The 26,132-nt window shown below is 37.8% G+C and overlaps 2 protein-coding genes across 2 annotated transcripts in view; one reads left to right on the top strand and one right to left on the bottom strand.

Annotated features, from left to right (window-relative positions):
• The window catches only part of SASS6 (SAS-6 centriolar assembly protein), a 51,358-nt gene extending 40,178 nt beyond the window's left edge, over positions 1-11,180 (top strand). The window contains 3 exon segments of the mRNA XM_017865144.1: positions 6,566-6,663; positions 9,113-9,207; positions 9,308-11,180. Of these exon segments, the coding sequence (XP_017720633.1) occupies positions 6,566-6,663; positions 9,113-9,207; positions 9,308-9,414 (300 nt within the window). The 3' untranslated portion in view covers positions 9,415-11,180.
• A 183-nt stretch (positions 11,181-11,363) lies between these two features.
• SLC71A1 (solute carrier family 71 member 1) overlaps positions 11,364-26,132 on the bottom strand; it is a 47,186-nt gene continuing 32,417 nt past the window's right edge. Inside the window, 5 exon segments of the mRNA XM_017865142.1 lie at positions 11,364-12,729; positions 14,071-14,234; positions 16,187-16,284; positions 17,483-17,595; positions 25,224-25,295. Coding sequence (XP_017720631.1) covers positions 12,523-12,729; positions 14,071-14,234; positions 16,187-16,284; positions 17,483-17,595; positions 25,224-25,295 — 654 coding nt within the window. The 3' untranslated portion in view covers positions 11,364-12,522.

Here is a 26,132-nt window from a genome sequence, read left to right as displayed (position 1 = left end):
ACAAACTCTGGAGTAGAGAAGACTAGTTCATTATATTACCCAGTGTTTACCATTTCTGTTGTTCTTGTTATTCTTTTCCTTCATTCCTGGTATTCTGAGTTCTTCTACAGTATAATTTCCCTGAATGATAGAACATTCATTAGCATTTCTTTTAGAGGAAGTCTTCTGTCAATTCTTTTTCTTCCCCTGGGAATGCCTTTCTTTTACCTTCTTTCCTGAATGATATTTTCTCTGGATATAACATTCTGTATTCATAATCCTTTTCCTTAAGCACTTTAAAACTGTTGTTCTGCTTCTTTTAGGATTCCATGATTTCCAATGAGAAATTAGCAGTAAATTTGAATCGTTCTCCTGTAACTAGTGCATCATTTTCTCTGCCTGCTTTTAAGATTTATTTATTTTTTTAGTTTTTCACAGTTTAACAATGATGTGTCTGGGCATGGATTTCGAACTCATTTGACTTTATCCTTTTGGGGGTTTACTAAGCTTGGTAAATCTTTTCCCAAATTTTTGACGTATTCAGCCATTATTTCTTCAATTTTTTTTTTTTTTTTTTTTTTTTTTTTTTTTTTTTTTTTTTTTTTTTTTTTTTTTTTTTTTTTTTTGAGACAGGGTCTTGCTTTGTAGCTCAGGCTGGAGTGCAGTGGCATGAACAGAACTCATGGCAGCCTTGACCTCCCAGGATCAAGCAGTCCTCCCACCTCAGCCTCCCATGTAGTCAAATATTTTTTTCTGCAGAACACTCTTTTAGGACTCAAAAGACATGAATGTAAATCTTTATTTTCCTAAAGGTCCACAACTTTCTGTTCTTCCATTCTTATTTTTTCTGTTTTTCAGATTTGATTATTTCTGTTGATCCGCCTTCAAGTTTACTCTTTTCTCTGTCCGTTCTACTATCAAGCCCACTCAGCGATTATTTCTGTTCTAAGATTTCCATTTCATTTTCTTTTCTTTTCTCTTTTTTTCTTGCTGAGACTTTTTTACATTCATTTGAACATTTGAGCAGTGTTATTAGAGCACGGTTATAATGGGTGATTTGAAGTGGTTTCCTGATAATTCCAGTAATTGTGTCATCTTGGGGTTCACTTCATGGTTTATCTTTTCCCTTATGAGTTGCTTACATTTCCCTAGTTGAGTGATTTTGGATTGTATCCTGGACATTAAAATATTATGAGATCCTAGATCTTATTTAAATCCTAAGAAGAATGTGATTTTTTAATTTTTTTTTTATTTTTTTTAAGCAAACAGTCTTGTTAGGTTCAAGTTCTGATTAGCCTTCTTTAGGTTGTGATTCTTCAGTTCAATTTTTTTTTAAAGACAGAGTTTCACTCTGTCGCCCAGGCTGGAGGATAGTGGCGCAATCTCGGCTCACTGCAATTCTGGGTTCAAGCAATTCTTGTGCCTCAGCCTTCCGAGTAGCTGGGATTACAGATGTGCACCAGCAGGCCCAGCTAATTTTTGTATTTTTAGTAGAGATGGGGTTTCACCATGTTGGTCAGGCTGGTCTCAAACTCCTGGCCTCATGTGATCCGCCCACCTCAGCCTCCCAAAATGCTGGGATTACATGTGTGAGCCACCATGCCTGGCTGTCAGTTCAAGTTTTAAAGACTTTGTCGTGTCATGCTGTTTGGATCTGTCTCAAATGTGCTATTCTGTGACCTTGGCAGTAGTTTACCCCATAGTCAGTTCCCAAAGCCTTTGGTATGCTGATTAGGGTCAGATTTGTACAGCTCATAAGTGAGCCTAAGAGTTTATATACCACCTTATAGGATTTCTCCCTTGAGTTTTCTCTCTATGATTTCCTCAGAATTTTCCGTGTCCTTAGGGTCCCCCTTCCTGGTTTTCTGGCTAGAAAATACAGACCTTGGTTCCCCTTCCGTGCTATGCAATTACAGTTCCTGTAATTGTATCTGCATCTGTTATCAAGCAGCAAGAGGACAAAGAGAGGAGAAAAGTAGTGAGGATATTTCCCCTGTTAATGAGACCACAGTGCCTTTGGTAGGAAAATAATGATTCCCCTCCTTCAAAGTTTTAGTTACCACCTTGCCACTGTTTTCACTCTGGCACTTCTGCTTCCGTATAGTAGACTGGGGATTGGAGCAGGAAAGAACATAGGGAAAAATGAAAAGAAAGGGATTTTCCTTGCTCTTTGATCCTTGGGAGTTTCTTTTTTCATATCTCAGCAGAAAATGAATCTACCTTGATATTAATATTGTATTCTGGCTCTCTTATGCCTAGTATTTACATGAAGTATCATTTTCTATTTTTTTTTGTTTTCCAGTCTGTGTCTTTAAATGTGATTTCTTTTAGATATTTGTAATTGACTCATTTTTATCCATTCTGACATTCTTAAACAATTTAAAATATAATGCATATTATAAGTTTTTCCATATTATGATTTGTTTTCTATATGTCCTGTTTCTTGTCTCCCTTTTCTGCTTTTTTCCTGCCTTCTTTCCAGTTAGTTTTGTGCATTTTATTTCATTTTTCGTTTTATATTTACTCTTGGCTTTCTTTTATTTTCTTTGTGTTTACTCTGATTTACAATATACAATTTCATCATCTACCTTCAAATATTTTACTACTTCCCATGTAAAATAAGACCGTTACAATAATATACTCCCATTTCTTCCTATCTTTTTGCAACTGTTGTTAAAATTTTACTTCTATCTTTGTTATAAGCTCTACTTTTTTTTTCTTTAAACCATCAAGTATATTTAAAAGACATTAAACAATGAGGAAAAGTCTCCTTGGTTAACCCATACATTACTATTTACACTCTTTTTTCCTTTATGTAGATCTAAATTTTCATCTGGCATTTTCCTTTCTCCTCAATAACTAAGATCTCTTATAGTACAGGTTTTTAAGGCTTCTTACAATGCAGGTCTGTGGGGAATTAATTCTTCTTTTGTCTCATAATGTTGTTATTTTGACTTCATTTTCTCTGAATATAGAACTTTAGATTGACAAGTTTTTTTCCTGTCTGTATTTTGAAGATGTTATTCCATTGTTGCCTGGATTGAATACTTTCTGGCAAGATGTCAGTAGTCTTGTTTATAATGTTTCCTTTATATGAAGTGACCTTTTTCTCTGGGTGCTTTTAAATATTCTCTTTATCTTTAATTTTCAACAAGTTAATTATGCTTTGGTGTGGAGTTTGTATGTCATGTCTGACGGGTTTTTGTGAAGTTCTTAAATAGGTGGGTTTGTAGTTTTTAATCAGTTTAGGAAATTCTAGTCATTATTCACATTTCTTTTTCTGTTTTGTTCTCTTTTTTGGTGTTCCTCCTTGGTACTCCAGTTATACATGGTTGATTACATGATATTGTCCCAGGGAGACTTAGTTTATTTCATTATATGTTTCATTTTATGTAGATTCTGATGCTGTGTCTTAAAGTTTATTAGTCTTTTCTTCTGCAGTGTATAATTTGCTGTTAATCTATCCAGTGAGAAATTTTCATTTTATATATTGACTATTTTGTGTCTAGAATTTTCATTGCACTCTTTTTTATATCTTCAATTTTCTCATACTTTTTATTTCCATTAAGTTCTTATACAATTACATTTGTGTCCCTGGTCTATAATTTCTGCCATTTCTGAATCTGTTTCTGTTGGCTAATTTTTCTTCTGAGTATGACATCTTATTGTGATCTTTGTACTTTTTGATAAGTGGAACATTGTGTTACATTGTTGATTGTCTGGATTTTACATTTCTTTAAAGCATGGCAGGCTTTTTTTTTTTTTTTTTTTTTTTTTTTTGAGACAGGGTTGCCCAGTATGGAGTGCAGTGATGTGATCATAACTCACTGTAAAACCAAACTCCAGGGCTTAAGTGATCCTCCTAACTCAGCCTCCCATATATCTGGGACTACAGGTGTGCACTCCCATACCTACTTAATTTTTAAAAATTTTTGTAGTGGTGGAGTCTCATTATGTTGCTGAGGCTGGTCTTGAACTCCCGGCCTAAAGTGATCCTCCCACTTTGGCCTCCCAAAGCACTACAATTTCAGGTATGAGCCACTGTGCCTGCTCAAGAGTGGCAGGCATTTAAGTTACTTGTGGCTCACTTTGATTCCTTTGAGCATTTTTGTTTTTATTCTTTAGCATTAATAGCGTGCATCTAAAGTAACTTCTACTTGAGGGTTAGTTCAGCCATATTTCAAAGCTTAAAATGCTCCTTTAGTGATGGATGCAGTGGCTGAAGCCTGTAATCCCAGCACTTTGGGAGACTGAGGCGAGCAGATCACAAGGTCAAGAGATCGAGACCATACTGACAACATGGGGAAACCCCATCTCTACTAAAAATACAAAAATTAGCTGGGCATGGTGGTGCACGCCTGTAGTCCCACCAGCTACTCAGGAGGCTGAGGCAGGAGAATCTCTTGAACCTGGGAGGCCGAGGTTGCAGTGAGCCGAGATTGCACCACTGTACTCCACCCTGGCTACAGAGCGAGACTCCATCTCACACACACAAAAAAATGCTCCTTTATTTATCCAGCCTTGATGAGTTTTACCCTATGCATACGCCTAGAACAGTAAAGACTCAAGGACATTGACAGGCAGGTAGCTGGAGATTGTTCTTTGTATAGCTCCCTTATCATCAGAATTCAGCCCTACAGCCTCCAGCGGTCCAATCTCCCTAAACTCTAACTTAATCTCCTCAATTTAGCAATTATGTTCTCCCTCTGCATCTGCTGTCAAGAAGGGGTTGCCAGTTAGAAAGTTTGAATCAGTTGTAGGGATCACATCTTGGAGATCACAGGCCTGCATTGTCTGTGGTCTTGTGTCTGAGAACATTCTCTTCATTTATTTTGCTCAGTTTCCTAATTGTTTATGATTGGTGGCTAGAAGTTATATTAGTATTAGTACTGGTATCTTCTTAATTTGCCTCCTTCTTATTACATGTTTTTTAAAATAAAGAATATTAGAATCAACTTTCTTGATTAAAAATATCCTATTTGTATGTAATGCTGTTAAGGGTAGATTAATGTAGGGAGAACTGGTATCTTGTTGGTATTCAACCTTAATAGCCAAGTAAAGTAGCATATATCTTTATAATTTTATCATATTAAGTTAGTATCCATCTATTCCTATTTTGAGTTTTACCAAAACTGATGTGTACTTTCTTATGTCTTTTCTTTTGTATGAGAGTAGTCATGAATTTTTTCTTTGATCTATTAATTTATATTTATAGATTTCCTATAGATTTATACCTTTCTGATATAACAGGAATTCCATAGTACGTTATTACTTTAAATAAACTACATCTTATATGCTGTTACTTTATTTTGGATTTTTGCATAGATACTTGATTACTTTTGACGACTTTAAAATTCAGATTCCAAGCCCTCATTTAGAATCTTTAAATAAATAGGCTTTGAAAGTCTTGAAAGGGGAAGAATTTTCAGAATGTACGAGGTAAATGCGTTATTGTGATCCTTGGTTACTTTTAATACTAACATTTATTTTAATATATTAATGTTCATATTCTTGTTTGAAAAGAATTGGTAAAAGAATCATTTTGTTATTCATTTTGCTTGTATGACAGGTATTTACTTTTTTACATAAAGAGAAGTAGGCTTCTCGGCTGGGTGGGTGGCTTATGTGAGCCTGTAATCACAGCATTTTGGGAGGCCGAGCTGGGAGGATCCCTTGAGCCCAGGAGTTCGAGACCAGCCTGGGCAACATGGTGAAATCCCATCTCTACAGAAAAATACAAAAATTAGCCTGGGCAAGAGAATGAAACCCTGTCTCAAAAAAAGAAAAGAAAAAAGAGAATTAGTCCTCCTTTTATTAACTCTTTTCAATAGCATGTGCTTGTGTTATAAAATATAGGTGAAAACTGTTTGTTTTGGTTTTTTTGTTTGTTTTGGGTTTTTTTTTTTTTTTTTTTATGAGACAAGGTCTCATTCTGTCACCAGGCTGGAGTGCAGTGACATGTTCTTGGCTCACTGCACCCTCAACCTCCTGGGCTCAAGCAGTCCTCTCATTTCAGCTTCCAGAGTAGCTGGGACCACAGATGCGTGCCATCACCCCTGGCTTATTTATTTAGTAGAGATGGAGTCTATGTTGCCCAGGCTAGTCTCGAACTCCTGAACTCAAGTGACCCACCCAAAGTGCTGGAATTACAGGCATGAGCCACCACACTTAGCCAAAGCCTGCATTTTTATGTATAGATTTATCAGAAAACAAATTTAACCACCCATCTCAATATAGAACTGTCTCATTCACCCCGGGAATGGTGGCTCATCCCTGTAATCCCATGATTTGGGGAGGCTGAGACAAGGAGTTTGAGACCCGCCTGTGCAACATAGTGAAACCCCATCTCTACAAGAAATAAAAAATTAGCCAGACTTCGTGGCATGTACCTGTAGTCTCAGCTACTTGGAAGGCTGAGGTGGGAGGATCGCTTGAGCCCAGGAGATTGGGACTGCAGTGAGCCATGATTGTGACACTCTACTCCTGCCTAAGCAACAGAGCCAGGCTCTGTTTCAAACCCCTCCTCTGCCCAAAACTGTCTAATTCTATATAACTCAGTTACATGAGATGTTTTTCCTTCTCACAGGTTCAGTTTAATTTGCAGTTTACAAAACCAAATGCATCACTAGGAGACGTTCAGTCAGGAGCAACTATTAGTATGCCTTGCTCAACTGATAAGGAAAAGTAAGTACTTAATGACATAAAATTTAATGTTTGCAATTTTGAAGGCCATCTTAAAGAATTTTTCTCAGTGCTTGAGAGCTGTGATACCCACCTGTCTACCTGAGACATTGCAAGTTACTGATCAGTGGAATTTAAGTTGAATCACTCTTAGCTATAAAAAAGAGATTTCTCCTATTTTTCCTGTTTCCTCCAACAATCTACTCATTTTTTTTTAATGTGTGATATGCTTAGATAGTAAAATTTTATTTGTTGAAAGAGATTTTCCTACGTAACTGAAGACTGGTCTTTCAGATATTCTCAGATATATTCACAGAAATTTTAAACATTCTTCATGGTCAGCTGTTTTTGTTTTCTTATATGGCTACGTCTGCCCCTGGAAGCTCTCCATTTTTCTGACTTATTGCTTTCAGTATAATCTAATCTAAAATACCAGCTAGTTAATATGCTAGAAATATGCAGAGAATGAGTAAAAAAGTTTGTGAGATTTTCCTATAGATAACATAAATAAGCTTTAATGCCTTTTTGCAACCCTGGTTTTTAAACAGGGTTTACATAGTGAAGTCTGTTGATTCAATGACTTGTGGGTAAATCAAACCACTCATACAGACAAACTTTTCTCTCTGGGTAGGCTTCATGTTTGTAATTTATTATTACTAATATACTTATTTATTAAATTTAATGACTTTAAGGCCTGTCTGCCGATACTCATTATCATGAGCTATCACCATCCCAGTTCTACATTACAAACTAAATTACTAACATAGCTCAAAGAGGGTTCCATCCCCAGCTCTCAGCTTTTATTCATTGGATCATGATGTGTTAAAATAGTTAACGTTTGTGGCTGGTCACAGTGGCTCACGCCTGTAATCTCAACACTTTGGGAGGCCAAGGTGGGTGGATCACTTGAGGCCAGGAGTTCGAGACCAGCCTGGCCAACATGGTGAAATCCCATCTCTACTAAAAATACAAAAATTAGCCGGGTGTGGTGGGCATCTGTAATCTCAGTTACTCAGGAGGCTGAGGCATGAGAATCGCTTCAACCCAGGAGGCAAGAAGTTGCAGTGAGCCGATTGCGCCACTGCATTCCATCCTGGGCAATAGAGCAAGAATCTGTCTCAAAAAAATAAATAGAAAAAATAATTTTAAAAAGTTAGTATTTGTGAGCCTCCGTTTTTTAAAAAGATCAAAATTCACTTATTCACAGGAGAGTACCTTGAATTCCTGTTAATGGTAGCATATCATAATGTTTAGTATATTTAATTCATCATAGGCCAGGCATGATGGTGTACGTACACCCTCCCAGCTACTCAGGAGGCTGAGGCAGGAGGATCACTTGAGTCTTGGAGGTCGAGACTGCAGTGAGCCATGATCCTGCCACTGCACTCCAGCCTGGGGGCCCTGCCTCAAAAGAAAAAAGGAAAAAAAAAAAAAGCCAGACAATGTGTTACATGCTTGTAGTCCCAGCTGCTTGAGAGGCTGAGGGATCACTTGAGCCTAGGAGTTGGAGTCTGTAGTAAGCTATGATCAGTCATATCACGGCACTCCAAACTGCGTCACAAAGCAAGAACCTGTCTCAAAAGAAAAAAAAAAAAAATTATAGAGCAGTTTTACTAGCAGAGAATATGACAATCATATTTGTAATATGAAGTCAAACATAACCATCTCTCCATAAAATTAGGACTGTTCAGTGATTTTGACTTTTTTCTGGTTATTTTGTCAGCTAGCAAAAAGTGGCACTGGGTATCAAACATTAAAGAAAAAAATAGAGAAAGAGTCTATTCACCCACTTATTTTCTGATAATTGGGTCAAGAGCAACCATCATTTAATTTTAAGGATTGATTTATTCTCATTGTTTTGCAAGAGCCTTTAACTTATTACAAGTAATACTAGGGAAACCATTAACACTGGACAGATTTAGAAAAGATGGCAGTGGTAGAAAGGGGAAACATACAGAAATGCCCTTCTTTCTCGCCCCGATTTTCTCATTTGTATTAATTTGACCAGAATTTATTATCGTGGAATGTGTATTAATATTTGGTCATGACTACTGTGAAGCACTGGAAAATTTTGAAGAGCTTTTGGTCAAAGGAAAAAAATCTTATTTTAAATATGAGTTAGAAATTAATAGTGTTACTCTCAAGGCATGTTATTTTTCTGGCATGTATCACTTATATGCTAGTATTTTAAATTTTTATAGCACTTGTAGAATTTTCATTTTTCCCACCATCCTTATCCCAGCTCTTAAGATTTTATTATCATCTACTATTTACTGAGGATACTTTGGTTTATGTATAAAATTACCATTTGCTTAAGAAACCAGTGAAGAATGTGTTCTGAACAAAGCTAAGCTATAAATAAAACTTAGCTACATTATCTTGCATATGTATATATATGAGATAAACCTTCAAAACTAATACTTTGTTAAGTAATTACCATTTTCTTTTTAAGTGGTGAAAATTTAGGGTTGGAATCCAAATACCTGAAGAAAAGGGAAGATAGCATTCCTTTACGCGGACTGAGCCAGAACCTATTTAGTAATTCAGGTGAGCAGGGATTTCTGGATTTTGTACTCTCTAGTTTAATTAAATGTCATGTATGAAGACTTAATGAATACCAGTAACTTTTTTTTGTCCTCATTTGCAGACCATCAGAGAGGTGGCACTTTAGGAGCATTACAGGCATCTTCCAAACCCACAGTGCTCCCCTCGGCATCTTCAGCGTATTTCCCTGGGCAGCTACCAAACAGTTAATTCTAGTGTCATGTTTTACTTTTTACTGGTATTTTAGAAACTCAGGTGCTTAAAAAATATGTCAACACGAATCAAATCCTAAAATAGCAAGTTTCAAATTTTACTTGAGCTGTTGAACTGGATCCTTTAAGTACTGCTGTCTTTTATGGCAGTTTATAGGAACAGATTTGTACTTGGGGATTGGTAAAGATTGTGAGTAAATGACATTTTTTGGTTTGTGAACATGGTATTTTATAGAATAATAGTATGAATTTTATTAACCTATTCTTTAGAAATTCAGTTCTAAGGAAAGAGTTGATCCTTATAAGGGAAATTCCAATCATATTGAAAATCTGGGTAAACTAAAACCTGCTCATAACCTCATAGTATGCAACCAAAGAATGCTAATTCATTTTATCACTTTCACTGGTAAAGCAAAACTTTTAAATTCGACACCTGAAAATTTTGAGGGAAAATGATTAGCTCCTGAGATATCTGTATTATTGATGACATTTAAAGGGAAAAGTTATAAATTTACCTTAAATAACTGAAATGAATTAAGCCTTCATAGCCTATTTTCCTTGAAACATTTAAATTTGCTATTGATGAATCAAATAAACTTGATACACTTAAAAAAATAATTTGGACAGTGTATTTATGTGACCAGATTAAGTGCTTTAGTCATCTGAGCTGACAGGTTTTTTAAAATTTTAGTGCTTCCTAAATGTTTATACTCATCTAGTTTTTCTCAATTTGTAGTTTAATATGCAGTTAAATCTGTATCAGTGGAATCTTAAAACTTGGTACTACTACTAAATCTATATCATGAATGATTCATTTATTTTTATAGTATCAGAACTTCGGTTGATTTCAATGTTAATAAACTAGGCAAAACAAGTAACTGTTAGAAGGTACAATTTTCTTCTCTTCCCTGTAACTGAAAGTTTTAAGAATTGTTCCTTTGGAAAATTGATTTTTTAAAATTCACCCAGAATCATAGGGCCTCGTTTTGTTTTCTTGTTGACAAACAATACCTGGTAGCATTCTCTAAAGAGTCTTCCAAATCAATTTTTGTGAAGTACTAATGCTCATGTGGTAATTTTAAAATTAGTTTCAAATACTTTATTACACAGATGAAGAAACATTTCAAGATATTAATGATATAATAATGTTACTGAGTTCCATGGTAAGAAAGAATCTTTGCTAATTTTTTTTATGAAGCCAGTATCTTGAAACTACTGGCAATTGAACGTGTCTTAAACTAGGGATCTAATCTGAAAATTCAGTAACTAATATTAGGCAATGATACTCCCCCTGCCCCCCCATTGAAATATACTACTGTATTAGTGAGAATACTTGGTAGTCACTTGAAAGCACTTGCTATTCTGGAAAGAAGCCTCTTGGTGATTTTGGAAGGGGCTTTGTTGTAAATACTATGTAATATATATAAAATATTGTGACAGGTTTTGGATGTGATGCATGACATACAGGTAGCTCTCTTTTTTTAAACATAGCTATCTCTTTGCATATATGTACACAAGGAAAGTTGAATTTTCAAAAAGATATCATGCTATCATCTTGCAAATTTTTTTGTATTAAATGTATATAGACTTCCAAGTGTGCTAATTCTTTTTTCTACCTCTTAAACTTTTAGTTGCAATTGTTCTGCAGTGTAAAATTGTACATGTGTTAATAAAGTGTTGCATTTAATATTATTTCTGTAAACTCTGAGCTTTGTTAATAAACTATTATACAGCATCTACACTTTGAAAGTCAAGTACTTCAAAGCTAATCTGCATACTGCATTTTTGTTTCTTTTCTCTTGTCTTCCTTGAAGAGTATTTTTTAGTGAGGGAAAAGAAATGGATGCGAAGAATGAATAATTCTTTGATTTGTTACTGTAAAAATGAATATGGTAACAAAGCCAAAACAGGCCCTATAGGAACTCACAGATCAAGACTTTTTTTTTTAAAAAAAATCATTAAAATATTTAACTTTATTAACAGAATATTTACATTTCTTTTAAGACCTTATTTAACCATAGTGAGTGTTCCAAGTTTAAAAAGCATTAAGCAATAACCACACACAAGATGAAAACAGTGTAAACTATACAGTACTTTATATACAATTTTTACAAAGTAACACTTTTTTAAATAATATAACTGGACACAAAATATACACTTTAGAGAAATTCACATCAGTAATTGTATAAAGCTCTCCTCTAGGGTCCTGAAAATTTAGGACAAACATTAGCTCTGTAAATAAAGTGTTACTGTGACAGTCCTGAAAGGCCACTATATATATTTATCTACATATAGATATCACATTGACATTTTCAAGGCTACCAGCTTTACTATATAATTTTTAGATTATGTATTCAAGTGTTGAGGTGCTTATGATTATGCAAACATTAAAAGAATAGTGGTATAAGAAGTAGCTGGGGAACAAATTTGAGCCAGCATTTAGATTTACAGGCTCTAAACACCCCAATTTAAATTCTAAATGGCTGATACTTTCTCACTTCAAAAACAGTAGTGAATAATGTTTAAAAGTACTGCAAACAAGCTTGAAACATGATTCAGATTTAGTACAGTTTTCTTAAAGAGTTTTTTTAAAATGCAAACAATTCATTTACCATTTCTTTGTTTTAGTGCATCTGCATTAAGGCTTTGAATTATTTGACCCAAGATTTTACAATATTAAAATCTGACTCAAAATTTTACAATGTTAAAACAAATAGGTCCACAACCATACTACCTACTCTGTCTCACTGAGTCAGCATAGAGTTAAAGCTCAACACCTTAAGGAAATGGTAGCAGAGACATTTGCTAATATCTAAGAAGTTACATATATAGTTTTTAATTAAAGGATGTATAATAAAACAAACAGCTTAGTGGCAAGAAATTGGTGCTAATAAACAAAAGGTTTTTCAAAAGAAATTGTAACATCTTTGGAAAACTGTCCGGTTCTTTGAGTTCCCACTTCCTTTAGTTCCCACGGAGTTCATGCAGATACAGTTCTTAAGACAATCTTAAAGTACACTGTGGATGGAAATGGAATGTATATCCAGAACTAGAGGTGAAAACTAAGACCTGGGTGCTGATAGAAAAATCTTCCTGATTTCAGTCGTCACACATTTGTGTCCTGGAGTAAAGGTTCTTTGGCCTCTCCTGGCGCTTGTGTACTATGAGGATGGCTGTGACTGCCACAGTGCTTTCTCCAACTGCTGGACCTTAAGCTTAAATTGGTATGTTCCGGAATAAACAAGGCAACAAGCAGAGCCAGCAGCACTGAACAGGCTCCAAATAGGAAGGGAGGGCCAGGGATGATGGAATTCTGAGGAAGAATAAAGTAATTAGGATTTTTACACAAGTACTTTTACTCATAAGGAGAAACTGCATACCTTTTAGTATTAATTTATGAATTACAAGCTAATTGCTCTTCTCTTTATTAAAGCCATAATTATAAAAGGCATCCCCTTTTTAGGAGAAAAGAGATACTATTACATTCTCTATAAAATTCTGGGAATAACAACTGGCAAAATAGACTGCAAAAATATTGTATCATTACTTTCAGCACAAAATGTGAACACAGACGTTCTATGATTAATTTGTTAGTCCAAGGGGAAAACATTTATAGAAAGATCTCAAAAATAAAATAGGCTGTGCATGGTTGCTCAAGCCTGTAATCCCAGCACTTTGGGAGGCTGAGGCAGGCAGATCACTTGAGGTCAGGAGTTCGAGACCAGCCTGACCAACATGGTGAAACCTCGTCTCTACTAAAAATACAAAAAAAAAATTAGCCGGGCGTGGTGGCATATGCCTGTAATCCTTGCTACCCGGGAGGCTGATGTTACAAGAATCGCTTGAACTCGGGAGGTGGCAGCTGCAGGGAGCCAAGATTGTGCCACTGCATTCCAGCGTGTATGATAGAGTGAGACTCTCAAAAACAAAAAAAAAACTAAAAAATAAAATCAGGTGGCATACAGTATTTACTATGGTAGCAGAATAAATGACCATTTCTTTGTTTTAAGAAGGTAATTATAATTTCAAATGACTGAAAGTAAAAAAAACACAGGTTACTAAGAAAAACAGACCTTTGTTTTAGTCCAAAATTACATTCATTCCTAGCAGAAGCTTGCACTGCCAGTTTTAATTTGTGTATGGCCCACAAACATTCTTTTATTTAAAAGTAGTCTTAGTGGGTTGGACGATTAGTGCAGACTCTGCTAAATAAGCCAGGAAACTGATGAGCTGCTAATATTGGCCAAAATGATCAGCACTGGTAATTTTCAGTTGAAAGGAGGGAAATATAGCAAACAAGTGCACAAAGGTATTTACCAGCACATAAGCCTGCCTTTTGTATGAAAAGTCAGTTATATGGAACTGTGATATTAGAAAAGTTTCAAAAGAGAGACTAGTAGTATAGAGAAATGGTTTGTTACATATGCCATTGACAAATCAGGTTGTTTAAAATTTTTCATTCTCAAGCGGAAAAAAAAATACGCACAGCCAATTTTCACAAGGCGGTATGTAGATGAACAGTCCCTTAAACTCTGGTTTTTAAGCATTTTATTCAGTCAAAATAGAATCTCACATAAAAGTTTTATGACCAAAACTAGTATCTTTTAATCTAGCCAAATGAACTATACAATTTGATCATGTGAATGAGAATTACCTGTTCAAAGTGGTGCTGAGGGCTTGTGTTTGTTCCCAAGTCTGTCCCTGTTATTGGCAGTTCTTTAAGTTCCACATGGAATATGTAGAAAATGAATCCATAGAGGGCCGGTCCCAGACCATTGCATAATCCTCGAATTCCTGTTATCATTCCTTGAACGACACCTACATTGTTTAAACAAATTATCACTTAGTAAACTACATATTTTTTCCCTACCCTAGAACCAGTACAAATATGAAATCACTTAATCTAAAATCAAGGTTCTTATCAGACACTAGCAATTTACAGCAATATCATTGGAAACTATTAATATTTAGAAGCTATCAGCTCTACAAAGTGTAGTAAGCTGTCCTATGCAAACACGAGCTTGGATGTACCCATGTATAGGTCTAACATAGAAACAAGTGGGCAAAACCACTTTATGCCCTAGATTACAGCCTTCAACACATGGCTGGTTAAAAAGCAGTCACGATTTCACAACTACGAATGTTAAAATTTCTCTGTCCCCAAGCAACTACTTAAGACCCCTTTTAGTCAAAAATAAAGGGGGGGAGAGTTACCCTGGCTGGAGTGCAGTGGCGCAAACTTGGCTCACTGCAGCCTCAACTTCCTGGGCTCAAATGCCTGGCTAATTTTTGTACTTTTTGTAGAGATGAAGTCTCATTTTGTTGCCTAGGGTGGTGGTGAACTCTTGGACTCAAGTGATCCTCCTGCCTCAGCCTATCAAAGTGTTGGGATTACAGGCGTGAGCCACTGTGCCCAGCCAAAATCACACTTTGGTTTTTTGTTTTTTTTTTTTTTGAGATGGAGTTAAACTCTTGTAGCCCAGGCTGGAGTGCAATGGGATCTTGGCTCACTGTAACCTCCGCCTCCAGGGTTCAAGTGATTCTCCTGCCTCAGCCTCCCGAGTAGCTGGGATTACAGGTGCACACCACCATGCCTGGCTAAACTTTTTTGTACTTTATTAGTAGAGATGAGGTTTCACCATGTTGGCCAGGCTGATCTCGAACTCCTGACCTTAGGTGATCCACCAGCCTTGGCCTCCCAAAGTGCTGGGATTATAAGCATGAGCCACTGCGCCTGGCAACACTGTTTTTATAGCATTTTTGTTTCTCTTTTGGATCTTTTCTCTAATTTAAAATGCAACTTGCTTTGGCCATAGGCCTTTTCTTCCTCATTTATCAACCAAGTGACAACTGCCACTGTTTTGCAGTGCCCCTTTTATCCTTATGACTAGGAAAAAACATCCTTTTCAAAGAATTATTCCTCATCTGTTGGCATCCCAAGAATTAAATGTTCCCACCAAAAAAAAAAGCATATTGACATTAAAAATGTTTGCTATGCGACATATCTTTAGATGACTGAAACTATAAGATTTTCTTTTTTTATTAGAGATGGGAGTCTTGCTGTGTTGCCTGGGCTAGCTTCAAACTCCTGAGCTCAAGTAATCCTCCTGCCTCAGCTTCCCAAGTAGCTGGGACAACATTCATAAAAGGTCTATAAATATATCCCACAAGGTGTCTAGCACAACACAGCAAAAACTTAATGTTTAGTTAATATTCTGTGGCCAACCTTCATCAGGAAATTTTTTTGAGACAGGTCTTTCAAGGTCTCTCACTCTGTCACTCAGGATGGAGTTCAGTGGCCTGATTTTGGCTCACTGCAACCTCCGCCTCTGAGGCTCAAGTGATCCTCCCACCTCAGCCTCCCAAGTAAGTGGGACTACAGGTGTGCGTCACCCTGCCCAGCTAATTTTTGCATTTTAGCGATGGGGCTTCCCTATGTTCTCCAGGCTGGTCTCCAACTCCTGAACTCAAATCTGCCCACCTCAGCCTCTTGAAGTGTTGGGATTACAGGTATGAGCCACCATGCCCAGTCTCATCAGTAAATTTTCTAAGAACAGAACAGATAAGCCACATATTCTAAGTGAGAGAAAAGGGAATATGTATCTACCTAAGGATAAATACCCTAGAATCTGCTTTTCCTGTTTATATCAAAAGCAATTTTAAAATTCTCTACCCTGAAGATATACTTATGTTCAGTACACAGGAGACAGAACACAGGATTAGAACATTCTGTACTTTTAAATAATTATCGCTGGTTCCCATCAACTCACCCTGTTGATCAGCATCAGCAGTTCGCGAAACAAGTGCACTGACGGCAGGAAAGGTGATGCTAGACATGGCTGCTACTGCCCCAGCAGCCCACATCATCCTGCAATGAAAGCAGCAAAACCAAAACAGTAACTTCTTCTCCACTGTACCTGAAAGTCAAACTACATACTTAACTAATTCTTACTGTGAAACGGCTGTAGAGAAAAGGAGAACTGAACTTGCTTACTAGGTGACTACGGGCAAGTAGCTTAACAGTCTAACCCTGTATACAAAGGCAGCAACTTAATTCACAAGAGTGCTGTGAGGGTGTCATATAAAATTGGGATATCATGTTCCAAACTGTAAAATGTGCTGGGTATTATTTCTACAGGCAGCTGAGAGGTTATATTGAGGATAATGTATGATACAGATGAAGAAACATCATCAAATATTTCCAAACACATGAAGCCAACAAGTCTTTAGCAAAGTTCTCATGGATTTGTGATTCAGTGTGAAGATATCGCTGATTTGATCTAATCCTTCAATTGTAAAGAACAAGTAACTTGGATGTTCCTGGCTTGATGTTTAAAAGAAATGTTTTAGGTAACCCCAATTGTGAGCACCTCTTTGCAAAGGCTAGACTGGAAAACAAATCGTCACACTCTTGATGCTTACTCCTATCCAAGTCCAAACAGAGACGAGGCAGTGAGCTGTCTGAAATATTAGTGCAAACCATGGAGTCCAGTCCCGTAATGCCTGAGCACAATAACACTATCTACGTGGGCAGCCTGACAAGCACCACTACTCAACGCCCCTGCAGGAAATCCGACTGGGAGGAAAAGCTGAGACACAGCATGAAGCTGGCACCAAAACAACTGGATTGTTTTCACTTCTGGTTTGCTATCAGTAATGATCACTGGTTATACAACTTTTTTTTCCTGACCGGAAAAGCAAAAAATGTAAATAACGTTCAGGGCCTTGTTGCTATGGGATTACATACTTTTTCCTACTAATTATACTGATTACATACTAAATCAGTAAAGGACTGATTTAGATTAAATGCTCCTTAAAGATTCAAAAGCTGTATAATCTCATTCAAAAATTCAGCCTGTCATTTTGCTACAAAAGGTCACCTTTTTAATCCTCAAGTCATTCTAGGAGAATATATAAATACACAAGTGGCAGACTCAGACACATTTTGAAAGATAAAGAGCATAGTATGAGACAGATTATAGTCTACCGCTCAGTTGAGAAGCAAATAAAAACAGAAGGACTAACACCAAAATTAAAACTATTAACATTAAAATATTTATACTTACCAAGGTTCTGAACCAAAGCCATACCATGCCAACTGTAATATTTGAAATCCTAGACCCAATAAAATGGTGTTCTTATTTCCAATTGACCTCATAAGTAAACTCAAGACTATGGTCTGAAAAAAAAAAAAAGATTTATCGGAATAAAGGTTTTAAAAGTGACTTCTTTCAATCTATACTATAAAAGGACTATTGGTACTTTTCCACAATTTGGCTGATTTTCAGCAATAATTGCCCTGAATATGTCTGAGATCACTGGTCCAGGTCACATAAGGAGATGAAAAGTACCTCTGCTGACACAGATCCAGACTGAGAGAGAGTTAGAAAACGGAAAGATAAAACTTCCTATTCAGTACATTTCTACTGAGGGCCACTTAAATTGGTAGTTGAAAATGGAAGGGTTAAAAGTTCTAATGATTTGGAGATCCCCGTTACGTAAGAACCTTAAAGCTTGTTTAGGTCCAAGTTAGTCTAAAATGCTTATTTCTACAACTAAAGAAAACCTAACATAGAACAATGATTACCCATATATTATTTACCTAAGTTAATCTATTGTTGAAACCATGATGTCTTTTATAAACAGTAAATAAGTTTGATTTGGGAGAAATACAGTATACTAATTAACAGCAGACTTTAGAAAAACAGCCTGGATCATAATCTTGGCTTTGTGTGGCTCTGAGCAAGGCACTTGACTTTGAGGCTCACTTTTGTCTCTTTCCAAATGGGGATAACAGCACCTATTTCAAAACCTTGTCATGTGAATTAAATGAGATATATTTACATTAAGTTCTTAGAAGTGTGCCTGGCAATAGTCAGAGTTAATAAACAATATTATCAGTGGGTGGGTTTTCTTGTGCCTCCTTTTTCTTTCAAAGTTAACAGAAATTCAGCAGTGATTTGGGAACATCAGAAAATTTTTTTTTGCTATTCTAAAGTTTTTAATATATGACATAAGATAGCTAGTAAGTCCATAGACAAAGAAGTAAAATAATTCAGGAAGTCACTATTTTATGATGGGCTGACACTTTAAAACCCATAAAATGTAATTTTTTAATTCTTTAAATTGAGATGGCCATTTAAGAATTTAATCACAAATATGCCAGTGAAAAGCAAATGATTCTTTCAAGGAATTTTGGGCAATTAGAACTCAAAGCTTTCTTCTGTAAGACTTTCACTAAATCATGTGAGTATAAGATTGAGTTCCACAAGGCATGGCTCCCTTGTAGAATTACATTCTTCAGCAACCAAACCAGAAAAGGAAACTCGCCCAGAGCCAGCAGTTAGCTGAGAAAAACTTCAACTGAAAGAAACATTTAGGCTGGGCACAGTGGCTCATGTCTGTAATCCCAGCACTTTGGGGGACTGAAGTGGGAGGACTGCTTGAACTCAGGAGTTTGAGACCAGCCTGGACAACATAGGGAGACCACATCTCTACAAAAAGTTGAAAAATTAGCCAGGCTGGTGGCACACCCCTGTGGTCCCAGCTACTTAGGAGGCTGAGTCCAGAGGATCACTCGAGCCCAGGAGGTCGAGGCTGCAGTGAGCCATGATCACACCACTGCACTCCAGCCTGGGTGACAGAGACAATCTCAAACAAAAAAAAAGAGAGAGAAAATTTGTTCACCCTTTCACTCTAAAGCCATTATTTTCCAGTCTGATAAGTATGCTAAATATTTTCCATTTTTATTGCCCCCAATCAAATGCAATCTGTGTGATCATGTTGCTTTCTTCTAAGGTAGTAAATCACATGCTTCCCATGGCTTGTGGGTGGGAACTGGCGGCCAATATTATAAAAAAGAATTAGAAAGATTAGAAATAATTAGGATTCAAATTAGGGTTAGAAATAATTAAAAATGATTTTATTTGTGGAATATATCAGAGACTGGCTTTCAATTAATTATGAAAAAGGAAACTGTAAGTATACCCAAAGCTCTGTGGCCTCCAACTGTCTCAGAAGAACAGGGAACTATAATGCAAAGTTGAAGAACTTCTGGGAAACTACTTTCAAGAACATCCCTGAAGGTAACGCTTTCATCTAAAAAGCTGGGATTCTTTATATGGCTCTAGGAACTCACAGAGCAGAAAACATTTGTTCTCATTATTCACTGAGATGATGATGAGCACAAGGAAGAAACGCTGTTAAAAAATAGATTTCACTTATGATGAAATCCCTGGCACTTCAGCCAAGAGACAGGGCAGTGAAGAAGGCTGAGCATCAACTCCCAGCTCAGTGGGTACAGGATGGCATGGGCCAGCCGTGTACCCTGGAGCACGTGTTCTTTCAGGAATGCTGGCCTAAGAAAGCTGAGACTTCTCAAGCATAGATCATTCATATTACCAAAAAGTACTTATAAAACGCGGTCATTTCATAGCCCTTCAACCAACGCATCTAGCCAGCAAGTACTTATCTACAGAAATGAGTATCTTTCCCTTTGTGGAAAGCTGTTCTCAAAGAATAAATCCCAGTTCAATAAAAAAAGGCTCAGAATGCATTATTAGCCCCATTTCCATTTTATAGATTACATTAACTGGAGAATTTTTTTTTTTTTTCTTCAGAGATGGAGTCTCGCTCTGTTGCCCAGGCTGGAGTGCAATGGCATGATCTCGGCTCACTGCAACCTCCGCCTCCAGGGTTCAAGCAATTTTCCTGCCTCAGCCTCCCAAGAAGCTGGGACTACAGGCGCCCACCAGCGCACCCGCTAATTTTTGTATTTTTAGTAAAGACGGGGTTTCACTATATTGGTCAGGCTGGTTTCGAACTCCTGACCTTGTGATTCACCTGCCTCGGCCTCCCAAAGTGCTGGGATCTCAGGCATGAGCCACCGCACCCAGTCTTTTTTTCCCCCCCCTTTTTTTCCCAAGATGGAGTTTCGCTCTTATTGCCCAGGCTGGAGTGCAGTGGCGCAATGTTGGCTCACTGCGACCTCCACCTCCTAGGTTCAAGTGATTCTCCTGCCTCAGCCTCCCAAGTAGCTGGGATTACAGGCACGTGCCACCATGCCCAGCTAAATTTTTTTTTTTTTTGCATTTTTAGCAGAGATGAGGTTTCACCACGTTGGCCAGGCTGGTCTCAAACTCCTGACCTCAGGTGATTCACCCACCTTGGTCTCTCAAAGTGCTGAGAATACAGGCATGGGCCACGGCGCCTGGACAAGAATATATTTTCTTAAGGCCATGAGATGAGTCATTAAAACTGGAAACAATTCAGATACACCAATCCCCCTTGCCTGGGGTAACATCCTATGTGCAGAATTACTGCAGCAGGTCCACTGCTGTGAAAACCTCCTCTTGGACTCCTTCCCCTACAGCCCATCTTGTGACCCAAAGCCCTAAAAGACACTGATACTTGTAACACTCTAACTGGGAACACTGATTTTCTTCTTGAAGGCAGGAACTTTTCTCTTATTTACATTTCTATCCCCAGCACCCAGTAAGTTCTTAGTAAGTATTTATGGAAAACATGCATAATTCTAAATGTTATAATATTCTCAACTCAATAATTTAATAATGGAACAAAATACTTAACATATACAGTGTTCTTGAACAGAAAAAAATTTTGGTGTCCCTTAATTTAACTCTCATTTTGAAGACGACAGCACTGAGTCCCAAAGGTTAAATGACTTAAGCAAGATGGCACAGCTGATTAAACAGCTAACACTAACATCAACTTTGGTTAGTCAGTTAACAAATATTTGCCAAATTCCTAATAAGACCAACTCTTATTCTTGGCCTGAAGACACACAGGTAAGTCAAAGTATCCAAGGTATCCACACACGGACTACCTTCTCATGGAGGAAAGATGGACATGAGCCCGCTTATTTAACAAGATATTCCAGGTTGTAGCTGCTACGAACAAAATAAAATAGGGCAGCGTGATGGAGATGCTGCTTAAACCAGGATCCAGGGAAGGCCTTTCTGAAGTGCAAGTTGAATAAGGGGAGAGCGGTAGTTATGTGAAGATCTGGGGAAAGAGAACACCCCCAGCAAGGCTGACAGCAAGTGCAAAGGCCCTGGACTGAAACAGAACATACTCAACCATGTGGAGAGTGGAGGAAAATGACATAATGAGGGGTCTAGATTTTATTCTGGTTGCAAAGGAAAGTGAGTTTTAAATAGGCAAGATGCGATTAAATTTCCATTTTACAAAAATTACTCTGCCAAGTGCAGAATGAACTATAGTGAGGCAAGATGGAGGCAGAGAGACCAGATGGAGGATACGGCCACGGCTCAGATTGGGTTCCTACTAATGGAGAATATCAGAAACGCTCTGATTCGAGATGTATTTTGGAGACAGAGATGATAGGAAGTATCATTTGATGGGCTAGGGAGAAAGGATTCATGAATGTCACTAACGTCTCTGGCCCCCAAAACCAGGTGGTGGTAAAGCCAATGAATGAGATGAGGAGCATAGCGGTGGCAGGCAGAAGATGGAACCCAGATTTTAATTTTGGCCATGTTAAGACTGAGATACCCAGCCAATGTGTCATATAGGAGCTCAGGGACTGGACTGGAGGTGTAGTGTGGGAGTCACCCCCATAGAGAGGGCTGGATAGGAAAGCACAAGAGAAAAAGGAAATGTGTAGAACTAACTATATCAATGTTCTCATGTAAACACTTACTTAGTGCAAGTGTTAGGAACTCACTTGGTGCCCAGGAAGCAATGGGGCTGCCGGCAAACCAGAAAGAAAAGGTTCCAAAGGGGACAGCAACTACTTGGCTCTCGCTGGAAGGTTGGCCCACACCTAGTTACCAGATCTAATCATTTTAGGGGAGAAGCTACATAACCATAATGTCACATAACACTTCCCAACTTTAAAGTGCTTACTATTAATTTTTAAGTGTTTTTTTTTTTTTAACATTATGAAAAAAAACAATGACATTTAGTTTAGCACCTCCTGGCAGTTCAGGGTGCCAGGATGACAAAAATGAGTATGATACAATCCTGACCTCATGATCTACTCAGAGGTCCGCTAGAGCTGACAAACTAAGGCAATAAACAGAGATAAAATCCCTACTACAGTGTATTCTGTACAATGATAGAGATATGCCCACATTAGCATGGGAACCCAGAAAAAGGATACTTAGGGTGGAGGAAGGGGAGACAGAAAGAATAGCAGGAACAAAAGCACACGGGTAAGAATTACAGCAAACAGGCGTAAATGGAGAGCTATCAGCAGCTCCCTGCTGCTGGAGAGGAAGGAGAAATACATTGGTTTTTCAGTGGTTTGGGAGATCAACAGGGGACAAGTCATTCTCAAATGTATACTTCTGCATAAACGAGAATACAAGATCATTCTTCTACCTTTGAGGCTATACATGTAATAATGTAGTGGTTCATATATAATGATATAAAGTGTTAATTCTTACTTCTACATAAGCACCAATACCTAAATGGTCACTTAAGGACCTTGTGCCTCATGGACTGTGACTGTCATGCTGTATCAGCAATGGTGGTTGGACGGTTGCTTGTACCTTTGCGGTGTTACTGCCTTCAGGTCTCTGCTGCTGCACTGATCTTTCCAATACAAATCCAACTACATCCCTCTCCTTTCTTTACCTGTCTGCCCTGCCAGATTCTGCACTCTCAGAGACTGTTTTTCATCTTGTAACCTAGTGTCAGGTGCCATCTGCTGAACAGAGGAAAAATACTCTCAAAAGCACCTTGCACTCATCACTTGGTCTGCAGTGTCACTGACTAAATTTATTAGATGCATACAGCTCCCATGGTCATTTAAGTAAGAAACAGAACTAAGACCTTAATAGCTATCAATCTCTTACGTGTCATTACAGTATTAGTCTGCTCTATTCATCTAAATCTTAAACAAAATGTTAGCAAATCTAATGTCGGCAATGTATGAAAAAGATACTCATGACCAGGCTGATCACATCCGTTGCAAGGCTGGGTTAATCTTTGATAATTCATCAAAGTTCTACACATACTGTGTATTTTCCTTACACTTTTTTTTTTTTTTGAGACACGGTCTCATTCTGTTGCCCATACTGGAGTACCATGGCACAACTGTGGCTCACTGCACCCTCAACCTCCCAGGATCAAGCAATCCTCCCATCTCAGCTTCCTGAGTAGCTGGGATCACAGGCACACACCACCACACTGGGCTTTTTTTTTTTTTTTTGGTAGAGATGGGGTTTTGCCAAGTTCCTTGAGCTGGTCTTGAACTCCTGGGCTCAAGTGGTCCCTCATCTTGGCCACCCAAAGTGCTGGGACTACAGACATGAACCACCACACCTGACCTCAAAAACTTTTTTTAAAGCCATTTTTATATAAAGGCTACAGTATATTTCCCCCCAAAGTTGAAAAGCACTTTTCTCATGGCTAGCTAGAATGAATATTTAAATGCACTGTTTTTCCAGACTGATGATTTTCAGGACAAACCTGAAGCCAGAAATAGTACTAATACTCAACACCAAGTATATGTATGTGCAGAGGCTTGGGGAGGCATATGGGATTTAAATTTGAAATTTGTTGCTAAACCCACCAAAACAGAATGAATCAGGAGATCTGCAGAAGGAATCCTACTCGAAAAATGGTGAACCATCCAAGAATCAATTAAAAATACCCTAGAATAAAATTAAGTTGCAATCTAGTAGATTACATCAAAGGTGAGAAAAAGTAGTAACTTAGACTAGATTATCTTCATAGAGTCTCGGAAACAGAAAGCCAAATAGCAAGAAAGGGGCGGAGCTTTTTCACAGAAAGGAGGACGACGTTCTGTGATGTGGGGGAATTACGGAGGCCACTGGAGAAAACTGGTACTCTTACTGTTAAACAGAAATAGTTTGGAAGCCAGGATGAAGTATCTCCTCAGAAAATCCAAATTCCTGTGTTGATTAATATCTTATTCATCACACAACAACTGTTTCCCAACTGGGCTGCCAAGATATACACTTTCACGTCATTCTGCCGCTCAGACCCCACCAATGACTTCCTATCTTACTCAAGTCTTACGAGGACCTGCAAGTCCCATATAATCTGCTCCCTCACTACCTCTTGGACTTCAGTTTCTAAGATGCTCTCAACTGTTCACTCAACTGGAGCCGCACTGGCCCCCTGTTGTTTCTTACACAGGCCAGCTACAGTCTCTCCTGAGAATTTTGTGTGTACTGTTTAGAATTCTCTTCTTCCAGATAATCCTACAGCTTGTTCCTCATACCTTTGGGTCTCTGCTCAAATGTCACCTTGCATTAGCAAAGTCTTCTCAACCATGCCCCCTGTGCCTTAAGACCTTTCCCCCAAGTCACTCTCTATATGACCCTTAGCTTTTTTCTCTGTAGTTCTCAACACACCTGATATGTTTACATTGGTGTTTTTATTTTCTGTCTTATCCCACCAGAATGTAAACTCTACAAGAGCAAGAATTTAGTTAAGTTCACTGCAGTATCCCCAGTGCCTGACACACGGTAGGTATTCAATAAATATCTGTTGAATGAGTGAATAAATAGGACAAGGACTAACAGACATGAAACTTCTAACGTCATCCAGGCATCTATCCTAGTATACATCAATAAACTAGCTTTTACATTTATATATCCTATATTAATATATGTCAGTCCCAAAAATTTGATCAACCCTAGCTACACAAACAAACTGAATTTCTGAACCTATCAACCTCAGACTGCTGACTTTGTTGATTCCACCAAGATACCATCACTAGATGAGGCCCCAGTCTAGATGGCCAGCCAGGCTCACTCTACGACATCACTCTAACTAAAAAAAGAAACTCACCTGTGCAATAATGGAAAGAATGCCAAGGACTGCTATAAACGCTGCAACACTTTCTGGTGAAAATTTCATTATCTAGAAGAGTTTCCAGAAAAGGTAACATTAATGAATACAAATGTATACCAGATAGAAAACTAATGCAGCTACTTGTACATTAACATTAAATGGGCCAGAAAAAAATAAATGTAATTCATTTATAAACAAAGAATTCCTCAGAGGAAATACAACAAATCTTAACATACTAAAAATGCCTACTTATCCATGGTGGGTCCCTCAGTGTGGATATACTACATTGGAGATACTTATCAAGAACTCAGAATCATTTTACAAATAAATATTGCAGTATTTTGTGCATTTTACATGTATTGGTTAAAGGCTTGATTTCTGTCTAGTGAGACTAGTGTCAAGGAGAAAAAAACTCGTTTTTGCTCTCATTTTGGCTAGTTGCTCTACTTACATATGCTCCAAATCACAAAGAAGCTGGAGCAGGTGAAGGGGTTAAATCATCCCGTCACTTCTACAACCAACAAATAAACTCAAACCACCTATATGGACAGGGAAAACTAACTTCCTTAGACAGAAATAAGCCAAAATCTTAATATACCAAATACCCCCATAAGAAATGCACAAGGAATATCAGCCACATGGAACAGGAGGTTAAGTCTAGTGGACTAAATGGTATTCTTTTTTTTTTTTTTATTTTGAGACAGAGTTTTGCTCTTGTTGCCCAGGCTGGAGTGCAATGGCACAATCTCGGCTCACTGCAGCCTCCGCCTCCCAGGTTCAAGCGATTCTCCTGCCTCAGTCTCCCAAGTAGCTGGGATGACAGGTGCCCGCCACTATGCCTGGCTAGTTTTTGTATTTTTAGTAGACACAGGGTTTTGCCATGTTGGCCAGGCTGGTCTTGATCTC

The sequence above is a fragment of the Rhinopithecus bieti genome, unplaced genomic scaffold, assembly GCF_001698545.2.
Source record: "Rhinopithecus bieti isolate Rb0 unplaced genomic scaffold, ASM169854v2 scaffold_78620, whole genome shotgun sequence".
NCBI classification, from domain to species: Eukaryota; Metazoa; Chordata; class Mammalia; order Primates; family Cercopithecidae; genus Rhinopithecus; species Rhinopithecus bieti.
Note: the sequence above shows the minus strand (reverse complement) of the source record. Positions and strands in the feature narration are given on the sequence as shown.